This window comes from Natator depressus, chromosome 11 (assembly GCF_965152275.1).
Source record: "Natator depressus isolate rNatDep1 chromosome 11, rNatDep2.hap1, whole genome shotgun sequence".
Lineage (NCBI taxonomy): Eukaryota > Metazoa > Chordata > Testudines > Cheloniidae > Natator > Natator depressus.
The window spans coordinates 75,917,279-75,942,674 of NC_134244.1; the positions used below are offsets into that span (position 1 = coordinate 75,917,279).

Below are 25,396 nucleotides of genomic sequence, written 5' to 3' on the forward strand. Positions count from 1 at the left end.
AGATGTTTTAGAGTCCGCAGTTTGTATAGATTTGGTGATCAAAGATTCTAACGGAGACTCCAGTGAACTCAGCCTAAACTTTTGGGAATGCTGAGTTCCTTCTCATCGTGTTTCTGTGGGGACTGACCTGTTTAGGTTTTAATTGGTTTTCTTTATTTATGTTTACGTAGAACTGTGAAGATAATATCTGTGGATTATAAAGTAGCCAAGTTATGTTGTAAAAATTAAATTATTATTATTTTTTATGTTTCTTTATCATAAGATTTTACAAAGTTGTTAATAATTCAATTCATTCCTTTCACTCCATTTGGGACTTGGATGTGGGGAGGTTGACCCTGAGCAATCCTTGCTCAAAACCCTTCCGTAGCAAAGCGACGACACACCAGTGCGGCGCCTCCTGCTGGTCATCCTAGGAATTAGCTCTTTCGAGCTCCGGAGCGCCCTGTGCTGGCTGATGTCTCGCCTGCCTCAGGCCCCCTGTGTCCCTCCTGGACTCTGGTGCCCCTTACCCTGGGGTTCTGCCCTCTGCAGTACCCCCGCTCTGGGTCTCCCCTCCCAGGAGACCCCCCCAATCCTCTCACCCACCTTGCCTCAGTGGCTACTGCCAGTCATCATCTAGCCCCTGCTCACTGGGGCAGACTGTAGTGTAATGGCCACTCATCATTGGCAATGGGGTAGGACCTGCTGCCTTTGCCTATCCCCGGGCTGTCCCTCTGCATCCCCAGTACCTTTTGGAGCCTTTAACAAGGCCTGCAGCCTGGGGGTTTACCAGGCTGGAGCTCCCCAGCTCCCCTTTGCTCTTCCCCAGCACTACTCCACTTGAGGTACCTTTTCAGCTAGCCCTTCCCACTCCAGGGCTGGAGAGAGACTCCTTCAGCTCCTGTCCCACAGCCCTCTGATCAGGGCCAGCTGGGCCCTGATTGGCATGGCCCCAGCTGTGGCTGCTTCCCCAATCAGCCTAGCTTGGCTGCTTTTAACCCCTGTTCTGGGAGTGGGGCAGCCGTCCTTCAAAACTGAATTCTGGGTCTCCAGCTACTTTCCTAGGGGAGTTGGGGTTTTTAGGCACTGGAGGAGGGGAATGAAGTGAACTTCTAGCCCATGCAAAAGTCATACATAGTCATCCTGGAAAATATTATAGAAAATTCCCACTTTGTCCCAGCTAGATCGACCCTGGGACATGTGACCTGCGTATATGCAGTTCCGTGCTCTAAAATCTTCCTCCTCCGGAATGCTTTGGTTCTTAGTAAACAAGGTTTTGTTTTAAGAAGGCCGTCTGGTCGCTCCCCACCTCTGCTCAGAGCTCCCGAATGGAACAGCACTGCAGGAGCTGAGCCTAAGGCAGGCCTGCTGAGATGATCATGGTTAGCCGCGGGGGACTGCAGCCAGGGCCCAGTGGGAGGGTGGGAGAATTGTGGGATTCCACCCCAGGAAAGGTAAAGTCACAAGGCCTGAGACCTGAGGGGGCACACGTAGAGACCCAGAGGGGTTGGCGGCACAGATGGTAGGTGTGACCACCCGCTAAAATTCAACGCAGAGACCAACAATCATCCAGTCCAGATTATGGAGAAACAGTGCCCATGCTGTGTTGACAAACTGTGGTCAGTTGCTTGACCACACTTTGTGTCATTATGAAATATTATGAAAATTTACGAGGCCAAATAACCAATGTCGGTTAGGTTTAGTACTAAAAGTCAATAATAATATAGTAGAGGACAAAGGTTCAATACGATACCAGTCTCCGGGAAGCCATCTCGTGCATCTTACACTGAAGGCAAAGTGACACATTGCAGGTACTTATAGGATGACTTTACACATTACAAAACTCTTTACACATCACTGAAATCCCACCTATGAGTGTGTCCTAGTTCCTCAACTTCTTGTTCTGTTCCTTCCTTGTCTTTGTTTTGGATGTGAGCATTCCAGGTACTGGTCAGTGAAGGCACCTCCTTGGCTTGTACTAAGCGGGCCTAGAACAATGTATCTTGATTTTGACAAATTTCCTATTTGCTTATATGCCAAATGCTGGGTTCTGCTACGGCAGGGCACTTTGGAAGGTAGCTTAGCATGAGTGGACAGAACTCTGGGGAAATCATAGGCCTTATAGCTTTTATGACTGCCAGGGACATGTTGGACCAGTACGTAGTGATATATCTGGATGGCTTACTTGTTTTCACTGATGACACAGAGTAGTACACCATGCCTGTCTGTACTGTCCTCAAAGGCTATGCTAGCACGTCCTCTAGACCAAGCTAGAAAAGTGTGTCTTTCAGCAGTCCTCTGTAGAGTTTGGGGCTTTCTCATGTCCCCAGAGGGTGTCAAGATGGACCCACACCAGGTGAGGATAGTCCTCGTTTGGGCAGTGCCTTGGAACATTCACAACCTGCAGCATTGCTTGGGATTCACTAACTTCTATCATCAGTTCATTCCGAGGTTCTTGGAACGAATCTCCCCCCTCACCTTTCTGCTCTGCAAGAGCATCAAGTTCCACTGGCCTTCCAAGACTCAACAAGCCTTTGAATGGCTAAAACTTGCATTCACTTCTGCCCTGGACTCGTGCACCGGGATCCCACACTAGCCTTCACCACTGAAGCAGATGCATCCAACGTGGTTATGGCGGCAGTGCTTTCCCAAGGCATGGCCCCCAACAGGTATTGTTTTCATGTGCCTTTCTCCTCCAGGAGACTTACCCCCACAGAACAAAACTATGAAGTCCTGGACAAGAAGCTCTTAGTGATTAAAGTCGCCTTTGAGGAATGGTGCCACTATCTTGAGGGGGCCTGCCACCTGGTCCAGGTGTATATAGACCATAAGACCTATCTGTGCAGGGCCAAGGCCCTTAGTCAGTGGCCCTTAATCAGCTTCAATGGGCTCGGTTCTTCTCACACTTCGATTTTGTTATTTCCTCTTGTCCAGGAACTAAAAATAAAAGGCCACACACTGTCCCAGACCTTGCTGACCCTAAAGGCCTGAGCCCCAAAGCCTCAAGCATCCGGAACTGTCTCTGTGGGACACCCTGTCAAGACCTACTTGCCTTGATCTGGTTGGTCGTAATCCAAGGGGTCCACCATGACAAACTGGAAGTGCTAAACAAGGAGGCCTCCAATGTCCACTATGGGATATTCTATGTGACAGAATGTATTTATGTCTCCCCCTGGCCTCCAACAGTCGCAGCTCTGCAAGCCTATCACAACTCCCCCTGGCCAGGCATTTTGACTGTACCAAGACCCAGCAGCTTGTCCTGCATGCGAGCCACAATACAGACCTATATCGCCCCCATAACACACGTGCCCATGCTAAAGATAAACCCCTTGGCCTCCTGCAGCCCCTCGAGGTACCATCCAGCCCCTGGGCAGTCGTCAGCCTCAATTTCATAGAGGAACTACCCAAACCAAACGGATTTATAATAGTCCTGACCACACTAGACCACTTCTCCAAGATGACCTACTTTGTTCCCTGCACCAGCCTTCCCCACTCTGAGGAAACTGCCCATTTCTGGGTGGACCACGTCATTCAGCTTCATGGTCTTCCAGAGCGCATCATGGCCCACAATTCATGTCCCGCTTCTGGCAGGAGTCCCTTCCGAATATTAGCAGTTTGCTCCAGCCCCTCATCTGCCTACCACCTCCAGACAAATGGACGAATGGAGAGAACGCACCGAATTCTGGAACAGTGCCCCTGGTGCTATGTTAATTATCACCAGAGTGATTGTTCCTCTCCACTACCTGCGGCAGAGTTTGTGTACAACAGATTGAGCGTGTGGAGAGTGAGGTGCTTCTCCGGGAGGCACGGGGCTGCAATCGATTAACATGGCAACTTGATTCCAAACTCAGCGTGGTGCATTTTTAGCACTGAGCAACACAAGGGTTAGGCTATGACATCCACAGCTCATGCTGTTCAGTAACTCAAGGGGATTTGGCTAAGGGGTAAGGTAAGGCAGGTGTTTTCCTATCTGCCTTTAAGGACACCTCCGGTGCCTCCCAGGGCCAGGTGGAAAGCCAATGCTTTTATGCATCCACATTTGTCCAAGCACATCACTGGTGCTGGATAAATAGTAAGGCGACATCTGCCAGGTTTAACTCCAAGAACTGTGGCTTTCCATGCTGGAGAGAATTCTTTGGTATCAGGGTGGCCTCAGACTGGCTGCATCAGACATTTGGGCATTCTCACAGTGATTTAGCACTTTTTGTTTCAAGCCTGACTCTGTGGTAATCTCCTTCCTCATTGCAGAAAACACAGAAGCCTTCTCGGTCTGCCCCTCAGGCCGTGCCTCTAGCTCCGTCCTGTTGTGGGGGACACGGGAGGCAGGCTTTTCTCCCCCATCTCTCCCATCTCATCGCACACCGTGCCTGGTTCTTCCCACCACTCTGCCATCACTCCTGTCTCCCCCTAGGACCACCGGAGAGCGGGACGTTGCGTGCTGCTCTGATCCATGCACTGCCCAGCACTCGTCCCCATCGCTCTGGGCGTCCTGCGAGTGGAGTAGCTCTAAGGTATTTACACCGATAACTGCGCCCATCTCCAGCTTTTGGGGCGCTGTCAACTTTCTCTATTGCACACAGGGCTCCCCCTTCCCAACCCAGCCTCCTGCATCCCCCTAGGCCCTCAGCCTACTCCTCCCACTCTCCACCCCAGGGAGAGCCTGGGGAAACCTTTGCATCACAGCCTGCCCTGCACCTGGCTACCCCCTGGTTCTTGTTGATTTAGGAAGGGAGGGGGAAGGTACATTTCAAAGCCGAGGAACCTTCACCAGGCTTTGTGATTGCCCCAGCCTAGCCAATACAAAGGGGGGGAGGCGCCTGGCAATATGCCCAGCATAGGGGCCCTCTGGAAGTTGCCAAGGGCACCACAAGCCCCAGAGCAGGAGATGTGGTGGGGGCATGTCAGGGCCAGCCCAGTGGTAAGAGGAGGCGTGGCCAAGGGAAGCCCCCAGCACTACCCCAGTCGGCTCCAGGGGCTCAGCCTGTCCATGCAGCCCCAGCCCCGGGGAGGCATCAACTGCCTGCACATGGCCCCTGCTTGGGCACAGGAATTAGCTTGGCCCTGCCTGAGAATGCCCTGCTGCCAGTCCGCACCCACTGTCAGCACAGCCCTCGTGGCAAACGTCTCTCAGTCCCTGGGACCTGGGTCTGTGAGGGCTTTACAGGTGAAACCCCGCCGCTCCGGCCTCACCTGGGTGTCAGTGCGGAGCCAGGCAGCGCCCGGTGTGTTATGATCATGTCATGTATTGAAAATAGTGTTACATTTCCACGCGATCCCTTTCCAGGTGGAAGGGTTTCCTGCAGGCTCTGGGGTTGTGTGGGGAAGCAGCAGTTCTAATGTGCCTCCTGTCTCTGGGTGCAGGACACCTGCCAGTGCAGAGGTGGATTCATGACCGCCCTTACTGCTCTGCTGGGCCTGGTTGGGTAGGGCACTACAGAGGGTGCCCTGCACCAGTTTATTACCCCTGCAATTACTGGGTACCCCCAGGTACGAGCTAAACGTAGTCCCCAAGGGAAGCACGTGCTGCCCCGAGGAGCTGCCAGTATGCAGCGGCGTCTCGGGGGGAGATGCCAGCACCAGGTGATACAGCCCTGAGAGGCATGTTAAGCTTGGTGAAACATCCCAAGGGGTAGAACTGAGCCCCAAGCCCACTAACTGACTGATGCTCGGCAGCACACCCCCGGAGCTACTCGACTCAGTGCTAGAGGCGTTCGAATGCAGCTATTTGGTACTTTCAGAAAACCTCTGGCCCCACCCACACCCAACTCTTCACTTCCTCCCTGTCCCGCACAGGCTGCCTATATATCAGCACTAGGAAGGAAAAAGCAGCAGAGCGTATTGCAAAGATCCTGGCAAGTGATTGCTCCTCACTGCTCTTCAGGCGGAACCTCACACCCAACAACTTATTTCACAACAGCCTGTGAACAGCTGGCCAGGGGCCAAGGAGAAGACTTTATGTATGGTAAAAACAATTCCTTCCTGGTGCTTCCATGCCCTTGCAGGGGGAGCTGCTCTGCCTGTCTGTGGGTTTTCCCATCGCATTGCTTGCTGCATGGCAGCGTATTGCTTGGGTTACACTCCACTCTGTCCAGAAAGGACGCGGGGTCTCCCGATGCGTGTCCCAGAAAGCTTGGAACAGTCTGTTGGGGGAGCCCAAGTTCAGGTCCCTGCTCTGCCCCAGGTGTCCTGGTGGCCTTGGGCAGCGCTCGCTGGGCCTCACGCCCCCATCCGTGCCAGGGGAGCTACAGCCCTGCCCTGCCTCCCAGGGGTGTGCTAAGGAGACAGCACGCTCAGGTGCTACACAGACAGACAGAGCTTCTCGCCCCCTGCCCCCTCAGACTGACTGGGGGGGATGCAGGGAGCCCCTTTCTAAAGTCAAGCTCTGCCTCTTGAATGTGCTCCGTGTTAGAGGGGGAGACGAGCGTGGAATTGTTGACGATTGAGATGCAGGATTTGGGGCCCAGCGCACTATTGCTCTGCCCTTTGGGGGGTAAAGCAGAGCAGGGTGGATGTAAAATGCCACCGTTCTGGTCTGATAACACCCGCTTGGCACTCAGTCTGCGTTGGTGCACATGGCTGCCCAGGAACAAGGGAGTGGGGGATGGGAGCCTCAGTCTGTGCACATAGACAGAACAGTGCGTAGTGTTTGTTAGGACAGGGAAACGCATCTGTCACTCCGAAAACGGCCAAGATTATAGGGTTTACCAGCAGATTGGTTAGATGCTGACGCTGACTGCTTGCAGCATGCTCTGTGATTGTTCCTGTGTAGTAACGACTGGGCTGGTGAGCTCTGATCTGATTGCTGTGCGTTCTCACTCTAGCTATGCCTAGAAGCTAAAAGGAGAAATTTGCCAGTTGTCTGGACTCTCGGTTTTTAATTTCCACTGGTGTATTTGCAAATGCTGATCCTTCCTGTCTGTAGAGGGCAATGTGTCTGAATATTGGCTAGCATTTCAGCATGCCCTCTCTCTGGGCTTGCTCTTAGGTTTGTTACAAACCCAGATGCAGACATTAAAAAAGCCAACACGCTCTGTAATGAACAATGGCAGGGCTGGGAACAGCCCCAGATCATCAGCGAGCCGGACAGGATGTGGCATTACAGTCAACAGGCTGCCCAAGGATCAGACTGCAGCTTCGTGCTCTGAACAACAACAGGGTCAATGTCACCTTCAAAGCGTGCGCTCCCCAGCGAGGCTCTGCTCAGCCCGGGCAGGGGCCAAGAGGGAGCACCGCGCCAGGCCACCCACCCAGGGAGAGGCCCCAATCTGGCCCTAATGTACTGATAGGTAGCTACAGTCTTTACTCCTACTTTCTGACAGGCTGTGTCTGGGAATGCCCTCTGCTCAAATACATTTGTTAGTCTCTAAGGTGCCACAAGTCCTCCTTCCCTCTGCTCTGTGTGTTTGTTTGAAGAAGGGCTTCATGTAACTTCCTTGGAAGTGCTGCCCCGGCTGGAGCTAGGGCAGCCACCTGCTAAGCCAGGGCTCCTTTGTGTTGGTGGGATTGGGCCTGCCCTCTCGAGGGAAGGTAGCAGAGCCAGGCAAGAAGATGGGTCGCCTGCTCTTTGCTGTCTCTGCTCCTCCATGCGGCACCTAATAACACTGCTGACTGTTGCTGTTAATACAGAATCAAAGATGTGTAGGGCCCTTTACAGACAAATGCCATGGCCCTGAGGAGCTCACAGTCTAGGGCAGGTACAACATCACATGGGGGGGCGGCTGGTGACCCAGCCGTTGGGGGAGGCTAGCCCCTGGCCCCAGCCCTCCCCATCTGCCCCCCTCCCCTCAGGAGCCCATAGCACCCCCACTGCGGGCCCTGGCCCCAGCGCCGAGCGGCCAGGGGGTCAGGCCCCAGCCCCCGTGCTCTGGGTGGGGCAGCCAGCCCCGGTGCTCTGGGCAGCAACATTCCAGCACCAGCCGCCCCGACTCCCTGCGGCAGGCCAGCCGGCCGACCAGCCCCAACCAGCCTGGGCAGAGCGGGGGAACGCAGCGGGGGCCTGGCCTGGGGGTGGAGTGTGGGTGGCCTCATGCGAGGCTGTTTGGCAAGGCACAGCTTCCCCCTGCCTGTGACCACATGGCCCCGGGCGGGAAGAGGAGCAGTGGGAGGAGAGCTACACAGCACAGGGGCAGGATTATGGCAGGTCGTTTCCAATGCCTAAAAAGGGCAACATCCTATTTTTAATGAAAGAAAAGGAAATATTTGGGCAAACAAAATGGCTTCAGTGTGTGGTGTGTCATGGGAATGCAGGCCAGATAAATAGCCTTTATTTTACAGTCAGCATTGTTTTACCCCCTTTAACAGTAGCCAAAATCCCATAAACCCACCTTCTACTCCCCAGGGCAGACTCACAGCCAAATTTGGGAACATTTGCAGAGGAATCGTACTCAGACGCAAACACATGACTTCTTGTGAGAAGAGCCTAGATGTCATGGTTTTTGCCATGGCGGTCACATCCTGCCTTAGTCATGAAGTCACTTGGTTTTGTGTGTTTCATCTCTATTTTTATTCCAGTTTCTTTTACATTGCAGACCAGTACAATACCTAACATTTCCAATAGCATTTTCTACTTTCAAAGTGAAATAAATGTTCAGAGCCCGAGATCTAAATGCCAGAAGATCACTCGATCCTGATCATCTAGTCTATAACTACAGGTCAGAGAATGTCACCCAGGGATTTGCCAATCAATTATTGTGGAGCTCAAATGTTTTTTTTTTAAAAGACATCCAATCTTGGTTTAAAGAAGCCAGGTGATGAAAATCCATCACAAATCTCATGGCGCCGTTCGAATGCTTAATTCCCCTTACTACTAAAACTTTTCTCCTTATTTCCAGTTTGAACTTGTCTGAGTTTAATTTCCAGCCATAGCCCCTCATTCAGCCTTTTCTCCTAGAGTAAAGAGCCCTCTAGTATCAGACAGCTTTCCTCTGTGGAGGTACTTGCAGAGGTTGATCGAGTCATCTCTTCACCTTCTCTCTGATATGCTCAAAAGATTGCGCTCCTTTATTTTCTCACCATAAAAGTAGGTTTTCCATCTCCCCAATCCTTTGTGAGCCTCTCTTCTAAACCCTCTCCAACTGTGCGATACTCTTCCTGAAATGCGGACACCAGAACTGGACACCATATTCCAGTAGCCATCACACCAGTGCCAAATACAGAGGCAATACCAAATCCCTGCTCCTACTTGCTCGTCCACTGTTAATACATCAGAAGATCACGTACGCTCAGTTCCATTCATTTAAATTCAATGAGATTTTATCGGTACCACAATCTATGCGAGCATTGTTAGGGGAGTCATTTTCTCCATGGCTCGTGTGCAATCAGTTCTTCATTAGGAACCCCACGCCCTTCTCAGAGGGGCTGCTTTCCAGGAGGATGCCCCCCAGCCTGTCTGTGTGACCCACTTCTTTGTTCCTTGCACCTGGCTGAAATGATTGCTCCTCCTAGCCCACTATGCAGCATATGGCTGAGCATTATTGCCCCAGGCTGGACCCGGAGAGGGTCAGTAACTTGCATGGCAGGGCAGGGTACCGCAGTGTAGTGATCTAGGTTAACGGACTGGAAGAAGGAAAAGCCTGGCTCTGCCCCCAACATACCGTGTGCCCATAGACCAGTCACCTCCCCTCTCGGAGCCTGGGCTGGCCCCTTGGTAGAGTGGGATTAAGAATACCTTACGGGGAGGGGCTGTGAGGATGGGTTCATCAGGTAAGCAGCTTGAGTGAAATTGGAAGAGCCTGGGAACAGAACGCAGCCATTGCTGGCTTCCAGCTCTCTGCCCTGGCTGCTGACTAATGCAGCTCTCTCCTGCGTCCTGACAGCGTTGTGCTTTTCATAGCCACGGAGCAGCCATCTGCTCTCAAGCAGCATGTGTTTTACTTCAGGGGAAACCAGTGAGAAAGAACAAGCTGAGGCTCCGGGGAAGAGCCCGGTGTGTGGCTGTGTGTCTGCCCCTGACTGCAGCCCCAATTGGCAGCTGGCTTGGGAGAGCCCACTTAAAGGGGCCCTATACAGAACACAACCCTGGCAGCTCTGTAGCTATGCCCACCACAAAGCCCAGCTCCCGAGGGCTGCCACGCCTCCGAAGACCACTAGGACCCATTGTTCCTATGTCAGCGGGGAAGGTGCACAAGGGAAGTGCCCCAAACCCTGAAGCAGGTTCCTGAAAGGGTGTTATGAGGAACAATGCAGTAAAGATTCTGAGGACCTGCAGCCCTGGGTGCCCCATAACTAGCTATGCTAGAGAGAGGCACTGTGTATTGTCAGCAAGGAGTTAATAGGAAAATTTTCAACATTGCACAACTAAGCAAAAGGAGAAATGACACCAGCTTTCCCTTCCGTGTTACATTCCAGGAGATGTCATATCAAAATGCTGCAATGTGGCTACCAAAAGGCACTGAAACTTTAAGCCCAGATCTTCAAAGGTATTTAGGCTCCTAACTTCCATTGATTTCAAGTTAGGAGCCTAAATACCTTTAAGAATAAAGGCCTTGGTCCTTATGGCAGTGAGAGAGGAGCAGACTTGTTAATTGTACATTGAAATATCCCAATCAAACTGAAAACTCAGCAATGCCCCCTAGAATATGTCTGACGAGAACCCCGTGTGCTGGAGTTGTAATCGATGCAACTGAGACATTAATGTGTAACATCGCTCAAGCCTTAACTCAGAGCAGACACTGCACAACACCAGCTGGCAGTTCTTAGAAACCTGTCTTGGGCTGGTGTGCTTGCAGGGGCCGCGTCGGGCTGGGTAACAATGCGAGAACAAATTCCCACATTTTCTGGGGCAAGAAGCTTTCACAGGATTCAATGCATGTGAAGCTGAAGTTATTCTGTATTTGGAAACTGGAGAGTGAGAAAAATGTAACCTCCCAGCTGGGCCTGAGATGGAACATCTGCCCAGTCAGGGGCATACAGTGGTGTAACGGGCCAGTTCCCCTTTTCTGGAGAGCATGCAGCCAGCTAATGACAGGGAAAGCCTGGTGAGGCACTGATTCACTGCATTCCCAGTGCAGCTGCTACATCCCCTTGGAGAGAGAAAACCAGCCTTTCCTTGCCATAATCCCCAAGGGAGGGCAGTGATGGAAACCCAGGCTGCCCTTCCCTGATGATGAATCCCTGGGCTGTGGCCATCACTGTTTGGGGCACAGCAGGGGTGAACCTATCTCAGTGCACTGCCAGCCAAGCCCGCCGTGTGTGTGCCGACTCTGGATCCGAGCTGCTCTGTGGTGTAAGTGTTGGTACGATGCGAGGTGGTGCAGAGAGCATGTGGGAGCCTGCACTTCACACCTCCTCAGAGTTTCTCAGGAGGAAGCTGCACGTCAGCACTCTGACAAAACCCCCTTTTTGTAACAAGAGCAATATTTCAGTGTTGGTTGTTTCTTTGACCTAGCTCATCAAATGGTGCCTGCAGGGCTCAGGGGTTCGTCACTGGAGTCTGGCTGGTGGGGATCGCACTGAACAACAGGTGCCTTGGGGATAGCTTCCAGCAGGGCCGTCACAGGGGAGCACTGACTGACATGGCTCTGGAGTGAGGGTGTCACTGCGGGTGGCTAGCCAGCCAGCCCTGAGTACTAATCAGGGACAGGTATTCCCTATAAGGAAATGCCAGCGGGAGGAGGTCCCCTGAAAGGAGGGGGAAGCTGGAGAGGAGGCCCTGGAAAAGGCCACGCCCCAGGCCACTAGATGGGAAGAGGCAGACAAGGAGAAGGACGCCAGAGAAGAAGCTGTGAGGGTCAGAGGTTTGGGGGGAGCTGGGCCTCCCGGGAGGCAGCATTCTATACCAAAAGCAGGGAAGAACTGCAGGGCCGGGGGGGGGGCAAAGCGTCTGCAGAGAATAGAGCCCAAGAAGGGGGCAGAAGTTGTGTTCTGTTTGCTGTGGGCACTGGAGAGTGCAACTGAAGACAAGCCCAGGTGGGGCAGAAGCTCTTGTGTTTATTGCTTTTGATTTATGGGACGCTGTGGGTTTAAAAGATGGGGGAATGGAAGTGAGTGTCAGCTGTCTGGAGGGCCAAGTCTCCCCACAGGCCACTGGTGTCCCAAGGAGAGCTGTGAGGGCGTGCCTTTGGGACAGCAAGTCGGTGACGCTGCTGTTAGTCATGGAGTGTAAGGCCAGACAGGACCACTCAGTGATCTAGTCTGACCTGTGCAGCACAGGCCAGCACCCACACACAAACCCAGCCCGAAAGCACGGGAAAGAAGTCATTAACCACAGAGATCTTCTCAGTGCAATGACAGGCCATGAGGCAGTCCCTTTGGCAATGCTCACAGCCAGCTCTATTCCCCTCCAGAGAGGGAGGCTGAGAGATCTCTCTTCTCTTCTGCCAGGGCCCCTGCAAAGCTGCCTGCAGTGGGACCAGCCTGCGCAGTGTCTCATCAAGTCAGTGCCTTCGCCTGCTCCCAGCGCCTAAAGGCTCCTGCCATGGGGAGCGTGTGTCTGACTTTGCAGAAAACCCTGAGATGACGTGGCACAGCGTCAGGGTCTCACTGAACTGGAGGAGAGCAGAATGGGATGGAACCCCGTTCCCCTGACTGAACCTGGCCCAGTCTCTGAAAGGGCGGCACTAAGGCTATGGGGAAGATCTCTGCCCCAATGAAGTCAGGGTCCTTGGCTCACCGCTGACAGACAGGGCTATAAGGGTCCAAGTTGCCAACTTATGTCTGACCCTTGCTCAAGAAAGATGGTTCTGCATCAGCAGGGTGCAATGTAAGACAAGCAGACATTCCCCTAACCCAGTGGTCCTCAACCTTTCCAGACAACTGTCTCCCTTCCAGGAGGCTGATTTGGCTTGTGTACCCCACGTTACACCTACTTAAAATCTACTTGCTTACAAAATCAGACATAACAACACAAAAGTGTCCCAGCCCACTATTACTGACAAATGGCTTCCTTTCTCATGGTTACCATGTAATTATAAAATATATCGACTGGACTATAGAGATTGTACTTACATTTCAGCGTGTCGTATACAGAGCAGTATAAAAAAGTCATTGTCTGTATGAAATTTGAGTTTGCACTGACTTCGCTGGTGCTTTTTCTGTAGCCTGTTGTAAAACTAGACCAATACCGAGATGAGTTGCTATACCCCCTGGAAGACCTGTGTGTACCCCCCGGGGGGTACACATGCCCCTGGTGGAGAACCACTGCCCTAGCAGTGGCTGGGAGGTAGAAAACAAGTTGGGACGGGTGGTGCGACTGGGGCACACCCCTGCTACTAGGGGAAGTCGCTGTAGGGGCACCACAGTGCTACAGACGGGCACTTCAGCAACGGGAATGCCAATGCCATTAATGCTGCCCTGGCTCCTGACAGGGAACAGCGGGGGCAGTCATCCTGCCCCCCCATGATAACGAGTTGGTGGGTAGGCAAGGGAATACAAGCAGCGGCATCTGAGGAGTGGTTATGGGGGAGGAAGGAAGGAAAGGTCTGGAGGAGACAAGATGACTGCTCTAAACTGACCCCCTCTGCAGCCGTCTGTGGGTGGTGGCAGGGCTGGCGGCTCACTCAGCATGGAGGGCGCTCAGCTGACGACTGCATTCTGTGCCCAGGCTAGTTTTTACAACATAAAATGAGCTGAAAATGGCTTTCAGACCAGAAACAACTGCTGAAAACCTGCCAGGCTCCTGGGAGGGGGAGCAGGGTCCACATAGCCAAGGGAACCTTTTCAGAGATTTGAAAAAAGATACTGACAATGGGTGAAAGGCACTGTGGTGCAGAGGGCCCCCACACCAGGCTAGCACCCCACTAGATCCCACTGACACCCTCAAAATGGGCTCAAAGCAACCTGCAAAGGGTTGTAAATAAACTGGGCTTGGCACCATTTTTGCTTCTTTACGATGGAGAAAGAGCCTGAATTTTTTAAACTCTGTTTGTTCTTTACCTCAGAAATGGCTGGTGTGCCAATGTGAAGACTTCTGGGACACCTCAGGGATGTCTGGCAGCTCTTAACACCCCAGATGAAGGGCTGTGGGGGTTGAATCTTTAACAAAGGCTTCCTCTATCCTAAATGCTAGTTAGTCCTTGGCGTTCACCGGGTGCTCAGAAAGAGAGAACTCAGACAGTCTGACTAAAAACCTCTCCCCCGCAGCTCAGCTTACATGCTGGTGGTTCTGCTGAGCTTACCATTGCACTTGCTCTCCAGTCAGGCCTAGACAGGACATGAATTTCTGATAACAAACAAGCAGAAAAGAAAAGGCCTCATCCATTTTCGGAGAGAGCATGTGCCCAGTTTGGTTCTTTTGCAGAGCCCTAGTTCTTGCCCTCTGCTCAGGGCTGAATTTCACCCAGTCCCGGGGGGAAGAGCCTATAACTCTTCCTTCACAACTCTCTCTAGCCCTCTGCTAACAACTCTTTTCCATAATGATCCATCCCCTGTGTCACCCGCACCTCAAAAAGCCAAGTCTGATAGCAATGAGCTATGCCAGGGTACGTATGAATAATGAAAGGAGCCAGGGATTTCTGTGTACCCCCAGCATACACCAGTGCCCTGTGACTGTGCCCAGATGGGGAGTTCCTAAGCTACTCCAGCTTCCCCCTGTGAGAAAACCTCAGTGCACGCAAAGAGGAAATTTCCTCCCATTCTGGGGGCAAAGCAGTTGCCTTTAACATCTGAAAGGTTTTCAAGCCCTGCTTATAAAATAAACCCTGGGGAACAAGCTCCAGGAGAGCCCAGTGAGATTGCCTCGCGCAAACTGAGCCGGCTGCTTCTCAGGAGTGATCTGACGAATGGCCAGCCTCCGTAAGCTGAAGACCAGCTGGGGAAGTTCTCCTTGGTTCTCTAAAATACTGGCTGTGTTGGGGCTCCCCATTCATCTCATACAGGCCCTACCCCACCCCGGTCACTATCAGCCACGGAGAAAAGGCCTTGGGAAATATTGCTTTCCAGGGAGTGACTTTTTCTCTCTTCAGACATGTATTCGATATGACTAATTTCCCCAGGTTTTCTTTGGAGGTACATAACAGCAGGGGTGAGTTCAGGAAGAGGAAGAAGCACATCACATGATGGGGGAGTCAGATGGGAAGGGGCTGGGCTCCAGTAATAAGTTTCCAATCACCCAGCCGCTGCTCTGTCTTTATGCCTCAGGGAGGGTCGAGGGCCTCAGCAAACTACTTGTTATATCTAGGTAACGGCTACAGTGGCCCTGCAGTGATGCTGTGTAATGCTGCACACACTGGTGGGAGACCTCTCTCATCATTGTGAAACTGGGCAGGAGATAACTTATATGAACAACGAATCTCTTTCCTTCCACAGCTTCAGCCACTTCTATCAAATCCCTGAGCTGGGGGTACTGCAACCCTGGCTGTGTGGCAATCGACCGTTCTAATCCACTCTGCCCACTCGCTAGCTCAAGGCTTCTCAAATGTTTACGGTGTGACTCATAGTGTAGTCTCCTGGCCAGTGTCCCCTCCATTCCCAACCACAGAGACCATCGGCCTTCCCAGCTTATACCACATCACTTCTCTGTAACAACCTACGTGGGACAATAATCCTAGCAACTCTTTTCAAGGGTTTTTGTTTGTTTGTTTGTTTGTTTAGCTTTTTAAGATGTAATTTAAGAGCTGGAAACAAAGAGAAGAGTAAGGCTGTGTGAGCAGACAGGTCATCAGCAAGTGGTCTGTGGGTAGGGTTACCATTCATCCGGGTTTTCCCAGACATTGCTTCTTTTTCGATTCTCGTCCTCTGGCCTGGCGGATTTTTGAAATACAGCGGAACCTCAGAGTTCCAAACCCCTCGGGAACGGAGGTTGTTCGTAACTGAGAACAAAACGTTAGGGTTTTTCTTTCAAACGTTTACAGCTGAACATTGACTTAATACAGCTTTGAAACTTCACTCTGCAGAAGAAACATGCTGCTCTCCCTATATTTTTTTTAGCAGTTTACGTTTAATCCAGCGCTATCCCATGTCTGCTGTTTGGTGTTTTGGTCTCTGCTGCTGCCTGACTGCGTAATTCTGGTTCCCAGTGAGGTGTGCGGCTGACTGGTCAGTTTGTGACGCTGAGGTTCTTCTGGAAGAGCCAATGTTCATGAGCTGATGCTGCAGCTCAGAAAGAGCACCAACTGGTCCACCTCCCAACTGGCCCCTTCCCTGCATCCACATCTGATTGCCTCCTGGCAGCTGCTGGATCCCACCCACCCCGGCCCCGGCTCCCAGCGCTAGGGAAGGGGAGAGTCCCGCAGGGAGGTGATGACGGAGCTGGTGCTGTGTCCTGACTCTGCTCCAGCTGCCCTGCTTCTGTGACAGGGAGCGACACTGCCCCCCACCTTGGGAGTGGGGCCCCAGGTACCCCCTCCAGCACCCCACAAATACCGCCTCCCAGTACAACCCACTTCCATCACTCCCCAGGTACCCCTCCCAGGACACCACACACCCCTACAGCACCCCCCAGGTACCCCTCCCGGGACACCACGCACCCCTACAGCACCCCCCAGGTACCCCTCCCGGGACACCACGCACCCCTACAGCACCGCCCAGGTGCCCCTCCCGGGACACCACGCGCCCCTACAGCACCCCCAGGTACCCCTCCCGGGACACCACGCGCCCCTACGGCACCGCCCAGGTGCCCCTCCCGGGACACCACGCGCCCCTACGGCACCCCCCAGGTGCCCCTCCCGGGACACCACGCGCCCCTACGGCACCCCCTAGGTGCCCCTCCCAGGACACCACGCGCCCCTACGGCACCCCCCAGGTGCCCCTCCCGGGACACCACGCGCCCCTACGGCACCGCCCAGGTGCCCCTCCCGGGACACCACGCGCCCCTACGGCACCCCCCAGGTGCCCCTCCCGGGACACAGACACACACACCCCTACAGCACCCCCTAGCTGTACCCCCTCTGCCCCTCCAGCAGTGTCCTCTTTTGGGGAACTGAAGCATGGTAACCCTGGTTTTTAAGGCCCAGCTTGACAAAGCCCTGGCTGGGATGATTTAGTTGGGGATTGGTCCTGCTTTGAGCAGGGGGCTGAACTAGATGAGCTCCTGAGGTCCCTTCCAGCCCCGATAGTCTATGATTCTGTGGTCTGTGGGAACCATGGGAGGGAACTACTCTGGGACGTTTCAAGGGCACCCCCTCCCCATGCCATGTGAGCAGCTACATACTACTGACGCTAGGGCCTGGAGAGCAGATTCTGCCCTTCACCTCTGCCAGGACTGGTGGCTTTTGCTTTTTTGTTTTCCCCTGTTCCGGTTGCTCCTCTTTGGTTGCTGCCCTGAGGCTTTGCAGGAGGGTGAGTGTCACACAACCCTCCCCCGGCTGCACACTCAGCAGGCTGCGGGGTTTGGGTGCCAGCAGGCCAGACCTGTGTGACCCTTTGCTTCTGAGTAGGTTGGCATAGCCTCTCTGGCGGGGCACAGGCTCTCTGTCTGTAACCCCTTCACAGAAGTGAGACCCTGCGGCCCAGCTGCCCTCCGCCCCCAGGACAAGTGCTGGCCCCCCCAAGCCTCGCAGGAGCTTAGCACATAACCCTTTCCCAGAGCTCCAACCTTGTGAGCCCTCTGGGTTTTCAGTTCACCTCTTCAGGGGCACATGAGAATGGAAGGAGACAGACACGGAGGCTTTGTAGGGGTTCCCCAAAACCAGTCATGCGTTAATCTAGCTAGCATAAGAAATATACAGATCTAGACAAATCCATAAATGCCTACACACATTTCTCCACCTCAGTTTCCTCACCCCTCTTGGAGTGTTTTTTGGGTTGGGGTCAGGATCCCCTTGAGGAGTCAAGGATCCACCTTCTGCACATGCCTTCTCCTCCAAATAATGGTCTCCTTCTCTCTCCTGTGTAGCTAGTTCCCTTCTTCCTCAGCTGGTCCTGCACTTAAACAAGACCTCTCTGCTCCCAAAGCATGCCCCTCTCTTCAGCTCTCCTGCTCAAGTTCCCAGCATGTGAGTCTTTCTGAGTTTCCCCTTAGTCTCTCAGTCTCAGTGGCTTTCACCTGATCTCCTTGTTCTGCTTCAGGGGAAATTCCACTGCTCTAAGCCCCAGCCATGCACACAGACTGAGGTCCCTGGGCTTCAGCCATCCCATTGGCCTCAGGTGCTCCCCCTTGAATGGGAGCACCTTAGATTCAGTGGCCCTCCATTGTTCCTGATTGGGGAGATACATAGGCTTAGGAGCATAGGGGTAACCCTGCTTACCTCAAGGCATTCAATGCTACATCATTTCATAACATCAACCAGAATTCCTAAGTTGTACGCACACAGCTTTCCCACACAGGCTTGCAGCCTTTTCTCACAGCCAAACACTGCTGCCTGAGTGCCATTACGAGATAAGGCTGGTAGAACTGTCAATAACAATGCTGAAAAGGCAGACGTAGCCAGTAAATATTTCTACTTTGTGTTTAGAAAGAAGCTGGCTGACACATTCACAGCATACCATCATAATGAAATGCTTTCTATTCCAACAGTAACTACAAATGTTAACCTGCACTGCTAAAGTTAACCTTTATCAATCGCAGGACTGAATAACTGGCACTAAAGAGTTTTAAAAGAATTAACTGAGGAGTTCTCTGGATGTTTGTTCAACATCTTCATTAATGATCTGGATGATGGGATGGATTGCACCCTCAGCTGGGGGGAGAGCTAGAAAAGCTGAAGGGTAGGGACAGGGTCCAGAGTGACCTAGACAAATTGGAGAATTAGGCCAAAAGAAATCTGAGGAGGTTCCACAAGGACAAGTGCAGAGTCCTGCACTTAGGACGGAAGAATCCCATGCACCGCTACAGGCTGGGAACTGACTGGCTAAGCAGCAGTTCTGCAGAAAAGGACCTGGGGGTTACAGTGGGCGAGAAGCTGGATATGAGTCAGCAGTGTGCCCTTGTTGCCAAGAGGGCTATTGGCACTTTGGGCTGCATTAGTAGGAGCATTGCCCGCAGACCGAGGGAAGTGATTATTCCCCTCTATTCGGTACTGATGAGGCCACATCGGGAGTATTGCGTCCAGTTTTGGGCCCCCCACTACAGAAAGGATGTGGACAAATTGGAGAGAGTGCAGTGGAGGGCAACAAAAATGATTAGGGGGCTGGGGCACATGCCTTACGAGGCGAGACTGAGGGGATTTGGATTGTTTAGTCTGCAGAAGAGAAGAGTGAGGGGGGATTTGACAGCAGCCTTCAACTACCTGAAGGGGGGTTCCAAAGAGGATGGAGCTCGGCTGTTCTCAGTGGGGGCAGATGACAGAACAAGGAGCAATGGTCTCAAGTTGCAGCGGGGGAGGTCTAGGTTGGCTATTAGGAAAAACTGTTTCACTAAGAGGGTGGCGAAGCACTGGAATGCGTTACCTAGGGAGGTGGTGGAATCTCCTTCCTTAGAAGTTTTTAAGGTCAGGCTTGACAAAGCCCTGGCTGGGATGATTTAGTTGGGGATTGGTCCTGCTTTGAGCAGGGGGCTGGACTAGATGACCTCCTGAGATCTTTTCCAACCCTAATCGTCTATGACTCTATAACTAAGAAATCTTGGAAGACTGTGTAAATTCCAGGGGACCGAAAAAAGCTAGTGTTATGCCAATATTTAAAAAGGGTAAACAGGATGACCCAGGCAACGATAAGCCAGTTAACCTGACATGGATCCTGAGCAAAGTCTGCATCAGTAACACATTAAAGGGTGGCAGCATCGTTAACGACAGTATGGGTTTATGGGAAATAGGTCTTGTCAGATGAACTTGAAATACTATTCTTTGCTGAGATTAAATTTACCGTGGGAGGTGCTGTATTCCCAGGTACGTGAAGGCTTTAAATCCAGCTGAGACAGCTTTTTAAGAGATAAACTGTCGTTCAGCCAGAAGTGATTGATCTTGATTCAGAAATTACTGGGTGACATTCGCTGGCTTGTGTCATGCAGGAGGTGAGGTTAGATGAGCCTTAAAATCTAAGAAAGCTTTCCCTGGGGGTGGGGTACTGTCCCACAGCTGCATTGTCCCAAGTCGTGAATGGAGGGGCTATGTCTGGATGTGGTGGGGTTTCTATCCTTTGAAATCTTTACATCAAGATCGGGTGTCTTTCTAAAAGATACCATCTAGTTCTACCCTAAATCATGGCCTCTTGTTCAGCAGGTCAGGCCAGAATGGTCCCTTCCAGTCTTAAAATCTGTGACGGAGCCCGGCTAAACATCAGACCAGTCACATGGTATCCTGCAAAATTCCCTTTACCTGTGATGGGAAATGCCATTTATTTAGCTTTCCCCTTGACTCTGAATCCTTTCCCCATGCACACCCAGACTTAATCATCCCCTAAGGAGCCCTAGAGGGGAAAACTGCACTGATTGTGTAACTGTTTATCTGCATTACTATCACACTTTATCTGACACCTTATGTCTGCTGATGAGTTTTTAAAAAAATTCACTACATCTTGAACAGGGATCTTTGTAGCAAGCGTGTTTACTGCTCAGGCCTAAGAGCCTTTGAAAGAGTTCGTTTATTTGCTCCTTTCTTGTATCAGGGCTGCTAATTTTGGACATTTCATTTGCAGTGAAATTGCACTCATGTTTCAAGGGGAAATCATTCACTGTGCAGGAGTTTACAGGTATTTCAAACCTATTTTCCTGGTGCTGTGACTAACACTCTAAAAAGGGTAACACCCATGTTTCTTTATTTTCTTTGTTCCTTTTTTTTAACTTAATGACCCTTTCCTTGCTCCCTGGCAGCATTCGGCACTGTAGGGCCACACTGGCCATGCCTCCAACAGTGAGTTGCATTGATTTGGAAAACGTGCTTCAAATAGCACGATGGTAAAACCCGGTTTTGCCCTTCGTGCAGACAAAGACAGTCCTGTTTAGAGTCCTGTTAGCTGCTTGTTCCCATCTAGACCAGATGCTCAGTCCTGCTTACCAATGTTAAGACATTTTCCATCATGGTGCATTTCTCAGACATGGCCTATGACATGTTATCATGTCTGACCTGGTTATGAACAGTCATTTTACCTGACATGCTGCTGAACACGATTTAGCCATCTGAAAAACCTGGGGGTGATGGGGGGGGTGGAGGCAGCGGGGGCCAGGGGGAATGGGGGATTGGGAGACCAGGGGGAGGCAGCAGGGGCCAAGGGCAATGGGTGGGGGACCAGGGGATGCAGTGCGGGCCAGGGTGCCAATATACAAGTTTGCCCAGGGTGCCATTTTCCCTAAGGCCGGCCGTGGCAGGGGTGCCATGGTCAGGGAGGCGCCGTGGTCAAGAGGCTATTGCTGGCGGGTCCCTTGGCAGTCACCTGGAAGTTGCCAGTGGCTGTGGTAGTGAGTGGGGGCCCTGCCATTGTGCCCCCCACTATCAGCAGTTATCACTTGCCTATGGCTTTATCTTTATTTTTCTTGCAACCATTTCTGACCTGTGTGCCTCATTACTTGTACTCACTTAAAGTCAATCTCACTGTCGTGAATACACTTGTTTTATTGCTTTATCTAATCCAGTGTGTTTGAACTGAACTGTCTGGGAGACTCCATTTGGGGTAACAGGATATACGCATATCATGTCTATTAATTAAATGATGGACTGTATACAAGCTTGTATGTGCAGAAGAGGGCTGGGTGGTGCAGGACATCCATTTCTGGGGGAAATCTAAGACTGGGGTGTGTTGGGGTCACCCTGCAGGCTGGTTGCAGCACCCACAGACATAGCTGGGAGTGACTTAAACCTGGGTGCTGCGAGCAGTCCAGGACTGGAGGCTGCAGCAGCAAAGCTGTGTAAAGGGCCCCCCAAGTTAGGGGGCAGGGGACACAGCTACTCACTGGTCTGCATTGTACCCTGCTATGTCCCAATGGCACCGGGGGAAGACTTTGGAGAGGAGAAAGGAGCGATGGGGGAGGGGGAGCCCTACAGGAGCGTCCCCCAAGCTCCTTGACACAGCAGTCAGCACCCGTGGTTCTGGATCAGCTTACCCAGCCCTGGTAGCCACTCCCTTCAGCCCCGCTGAAAGCAGTACGGCTTGGCTCGGGGCTGGTGCGGGAGAGAAACTCCCCTTTATCTCAGCGAAGGGCTGCCTCCCCCAGCCATCCCAGCCAATGAGTTCAGAAATTCTCATCTCATGTTTTGTGGTTAGAGGCCCACAAGCTGGGTGCTCGGCATGACCTCAGGGCAGGAAGTTACAGGCTTCAGGCGCTGTGGAGGCCCCGGAGCAGAGAGGAACCATTCTGCCACGTGACCCCGTAACTCCACAAGCACAAAGAACAAACCCAGCCTCTCCCCCCCGTCAACAGGGCAGGGCCTGGCCCTTCTCGGCGCCCTGCTCAGCGCAGCCCGGCGGATGTGGCTTGGCTTACAGTGCCATGGCTGCACCGGGACGTGCTGAGGGAAGGGTTGTGCAAATGGATTTTATTTTCTGTTTTCACAGCTCATGAGTGGCTTCCCCAGCCACAGGGCCCTCCCACGGGCCGCAGCCTGGGGCGGCTCGCTGGCTGCACCCAGGGGTGGCAGCACCTGAGGGCGTTGCTGTGGGGGGGGGGGGGGGCTGCTCCAACAGCATTTGCAGAAGTGCTCCGGGGTGCGCAAGGTGCCGGCAGCATGGCGAGGCCAGGAGGTGCAGGGGGAAGTGGGCCAGCAGCAGGCCTTCGCTGGCTGCTCCGGTTCACTCTCGTTTTACATGACACCTTCAGGGAAGGAAGAAGTAGAAGCCCAGACTGCAGCTCGTGAGCCACCTGTGTCTCTCTTACAGTTTAAGTGCAGGCTCCCAAGCCACCACATTCTCTGCTTACCACACTGCGGGAGGGCGGGTGGGGCCCCCCTCGGGGCTTCTGCCTGCAACTCCCAGGTGTTAGCGCCGCGTAGAGAGGCAGCTGCAAATGCAGCGAGTGTCCCTTCAGCTGAAGCGAGTGTCCCTTCAGCTCCCAGCTGTTTGCTGCTGCCTCTTCCCATGGCTGCAGCTCCCAGCTGGTTGACACCGGCAGCTGCTGTGCCGGGAGGGAGGAATCCCAGGCACCGCTACAGACTAGGGACCGAATGGCTCGGCAGCAGTTCTGCAGAGAAGGACCTAGGGGTGACAGTGGACGAGAAGCTGGATATGAGTCAGCAGTGTGCCCTTGTTGCCAAGAAGGCCAATGGCATTTTGGGCTGTATACGTAGGGGCATTGCCAGCAGATCGAGGGACGTGATCGTTCCCCTCTATTCAACATTGGTGAGGCCTCATCTGGAGTACTGTGTCCAGTTTTGGGCCCCACACTACAAGAAGGATGTGGAAATATTGGAAAGAGTCCAGCGGAGGGCAACAAAAATGATTAGGGGGCTGGAGCACATGACTTATGAGGAGAGGCTGAGGGAACTGGGATTGTTTAGTCTGTGGAAGAGAAGAATGAGGGGGGATTTGATAGCTGCTTTCAACTACCTGAAAGGGGGTTCCAAAGAGGATGGCTCTAGACTGTTCTCAGTGGTGGGAGGTGACATAACGAGGAGTAATGCTCTCAGGTTGCAGTAGGGGAGGTTTAGGTTGAATATTAGGAAAAACTTTTTCACTAAGAGGGTGGTGAAGCACTGGAATGCGTTACCTAGGGAGGTGGTGGAATCTCCTTCCTTTGAGGTTTTTAAGGTCAGGCTTGACAGAGCTCTGGCTGGGATGATTTAGTTGGGGTTGGTCCTGCTTTGAGCAGGGGGTTGGACTAGTTGACCTCTTGAGGTCCCTTCCAGCCCTGATATTCTATGATTCTATGAGGGGGCCCTGTGGCAGGTGTCTGAGCAGGGTCAGCAAACCCTGGCAAAAACATGACCCCACGTGCCACCCCTAGCATTGCATCTGGCTTCTTCCCAGCAGGGAGGGGATCTTGGGGCTTCAGCCCAACGGGGCGTGCCTACCAGGGCTCGGGGCTTCACCGGGAGCAGGGCTGAAGTTTGGCCACCCTGGCCTATAGGGTAGGTGCTGGGAAGGGCCAGAGGAGGTGGAGGGCTGAGAGGGAGTGGGGTCTGGGATGCCTGGGAAAGGGGAGGGGCTGGAAGGGGGGCCAAAAGAGAGGACACATACAGTGCTGAGGTTGCAGGGTCCCACCTAAATCAGCTGGGTCTCCACCTCCCGTTGCCAGCTGGGGAAAGGAGGCTGCAGCGTGGGAGGCTGGGAGATGCCCTGACCCTCCTACAGGCTCTGAGTCTGAGGGGACCTTCCGTGACCGCACCGGGGAACCAGGAAACGGGCATCGGCGGCTCTGAGTCCCAGTGGGCGCTCCACCAGTGCCAAACCCCAGATGTGAACCCCCGTGGGAGCCCTGCTTCCACCAACGCCTCAGATGGCACCCCAATGGCTGACAGCCACGGCCAGGGCTCTGCCCCTCCTCTACCTGACATCCCCCTCCTGCAGCATTCACTTACAGAGCAGCAGGAGCTCTCAAACTCCAGTCCTGCCCTTCCCTCTGGTTGGGGGCTTCGCCATGCATCCAGGTGCTGGGGAGGTGTCCTGTCCCATTCAGCCACAGGTGCCTCTGTGAGGCTCACTGTGTAGCTTGTGAAGTCTGGCCCTTAGGGCTGGATGTGGATGTGTCACACCCCTGTGTGAGGCCAGGTCAGCTCTGGCTCCCACGCAGAGCAAGAAGGACCTGGGCTGTAGTCCATAGGATGACAAACCATCTCAACATCTTTCCAGCCCTTCCCCTTCCCCCTCTCTCTGTGCTTCCAAGATCCTTGCTGACTTACCCCTGCTGCATCCTTCCTCAGGGCTGTGCCTAAACCACAGCCAGGGATTCCAGAAGCACCTATGGGAGTTAGGAGCACAAGTCCCGCTGACTTTCGGTGGGGCGATTGTGCTCCTGACTCCCTCTGACCCTGCTTTTGGAAACCCCACCCACAATCTGGCCCTTCGTGATTCCTGTTTAACTGTTCCACGGAAGTTACTCTGCTGTCTGGCTGAGAAAGGGGTTGATGAAGGACTCGTTCACAGTTGGGTCTCCGTGAGATTGTCAGACCCATTTACGCTCCGTTCCCAGAGATCTAACCTGGGTTTGGCTTGTTCTGTTCTCTGCAAGTCAGCCTCCCCCAGTCAGCCTCCAGAATCTCGGTGGGTGCCCATGTCAGTGGGTGCCGATATCATTGCAGCGGTGGCCTGGCTCAGTTGCACACATGATCCCAAGGACATCCTCTGGGCAGCTCTCCTGGCAGGCTCTGAGCCCTGACATGTCATTGTGGTGCTTTTCGTCTTGCAGGCGATGACTCGTTCTTGCTGCCTCCTGATGGCTGCGGCTGGGCTGCTGCTGGCGACAACAGGTGAGCTGGTACTTGTCTCCGCTGCTTTACGAGGCAGGCAAAGTAGCCCCTGAAGCATGTTACCCAGTTAGTAACACAAAGGCAGAGGAAAAAGAACCCCCAAGACATAACTTCCCAGGGAAGCAGTTTGTTACCGTGATGGTAGGGTTAGCACTTGGCATCCTACACATTGTTGCGTGCCCTTACTCAGCGGATGTGTCCTGGCACCGGGAGCTCAGCGCCTGCCAGTGAAGAGCAAACCAATTCACAAAGACCTCTCTCTGTCTCTC

At 53.1% G+C, this 25,396-nt stretch overlaps 1 protein-coding gene across 1 annotated transcript in view; it reads left to right on the plus strand.

Annotated features, from left to right (window-relative positions):
• Positions 1–5,809: 5,809 nt before the first annotated feature.
• ITGB2 (integrin subunit beta 2) overlaps positions 5,810–25,396 on the plus strand; it is a 49,041-nt gene continuing 29,454 nt past the window's right edge. Inside the window, exons 1-2 of the mRNA XM_074966926.1 lie at positions 5,810–5,936; positions 25,067–25,127. Coding sequence (XP_074823027.1) covers positions 25,070–25,127 — 58 coding nt within the window. The 5' untranslated portion in view covers positions 5,810–5,936; positions 25,067–25,069. The remainder of the gene's footprint in view (positions 5,937–25,066; positions 25,128–25,396) is intronic.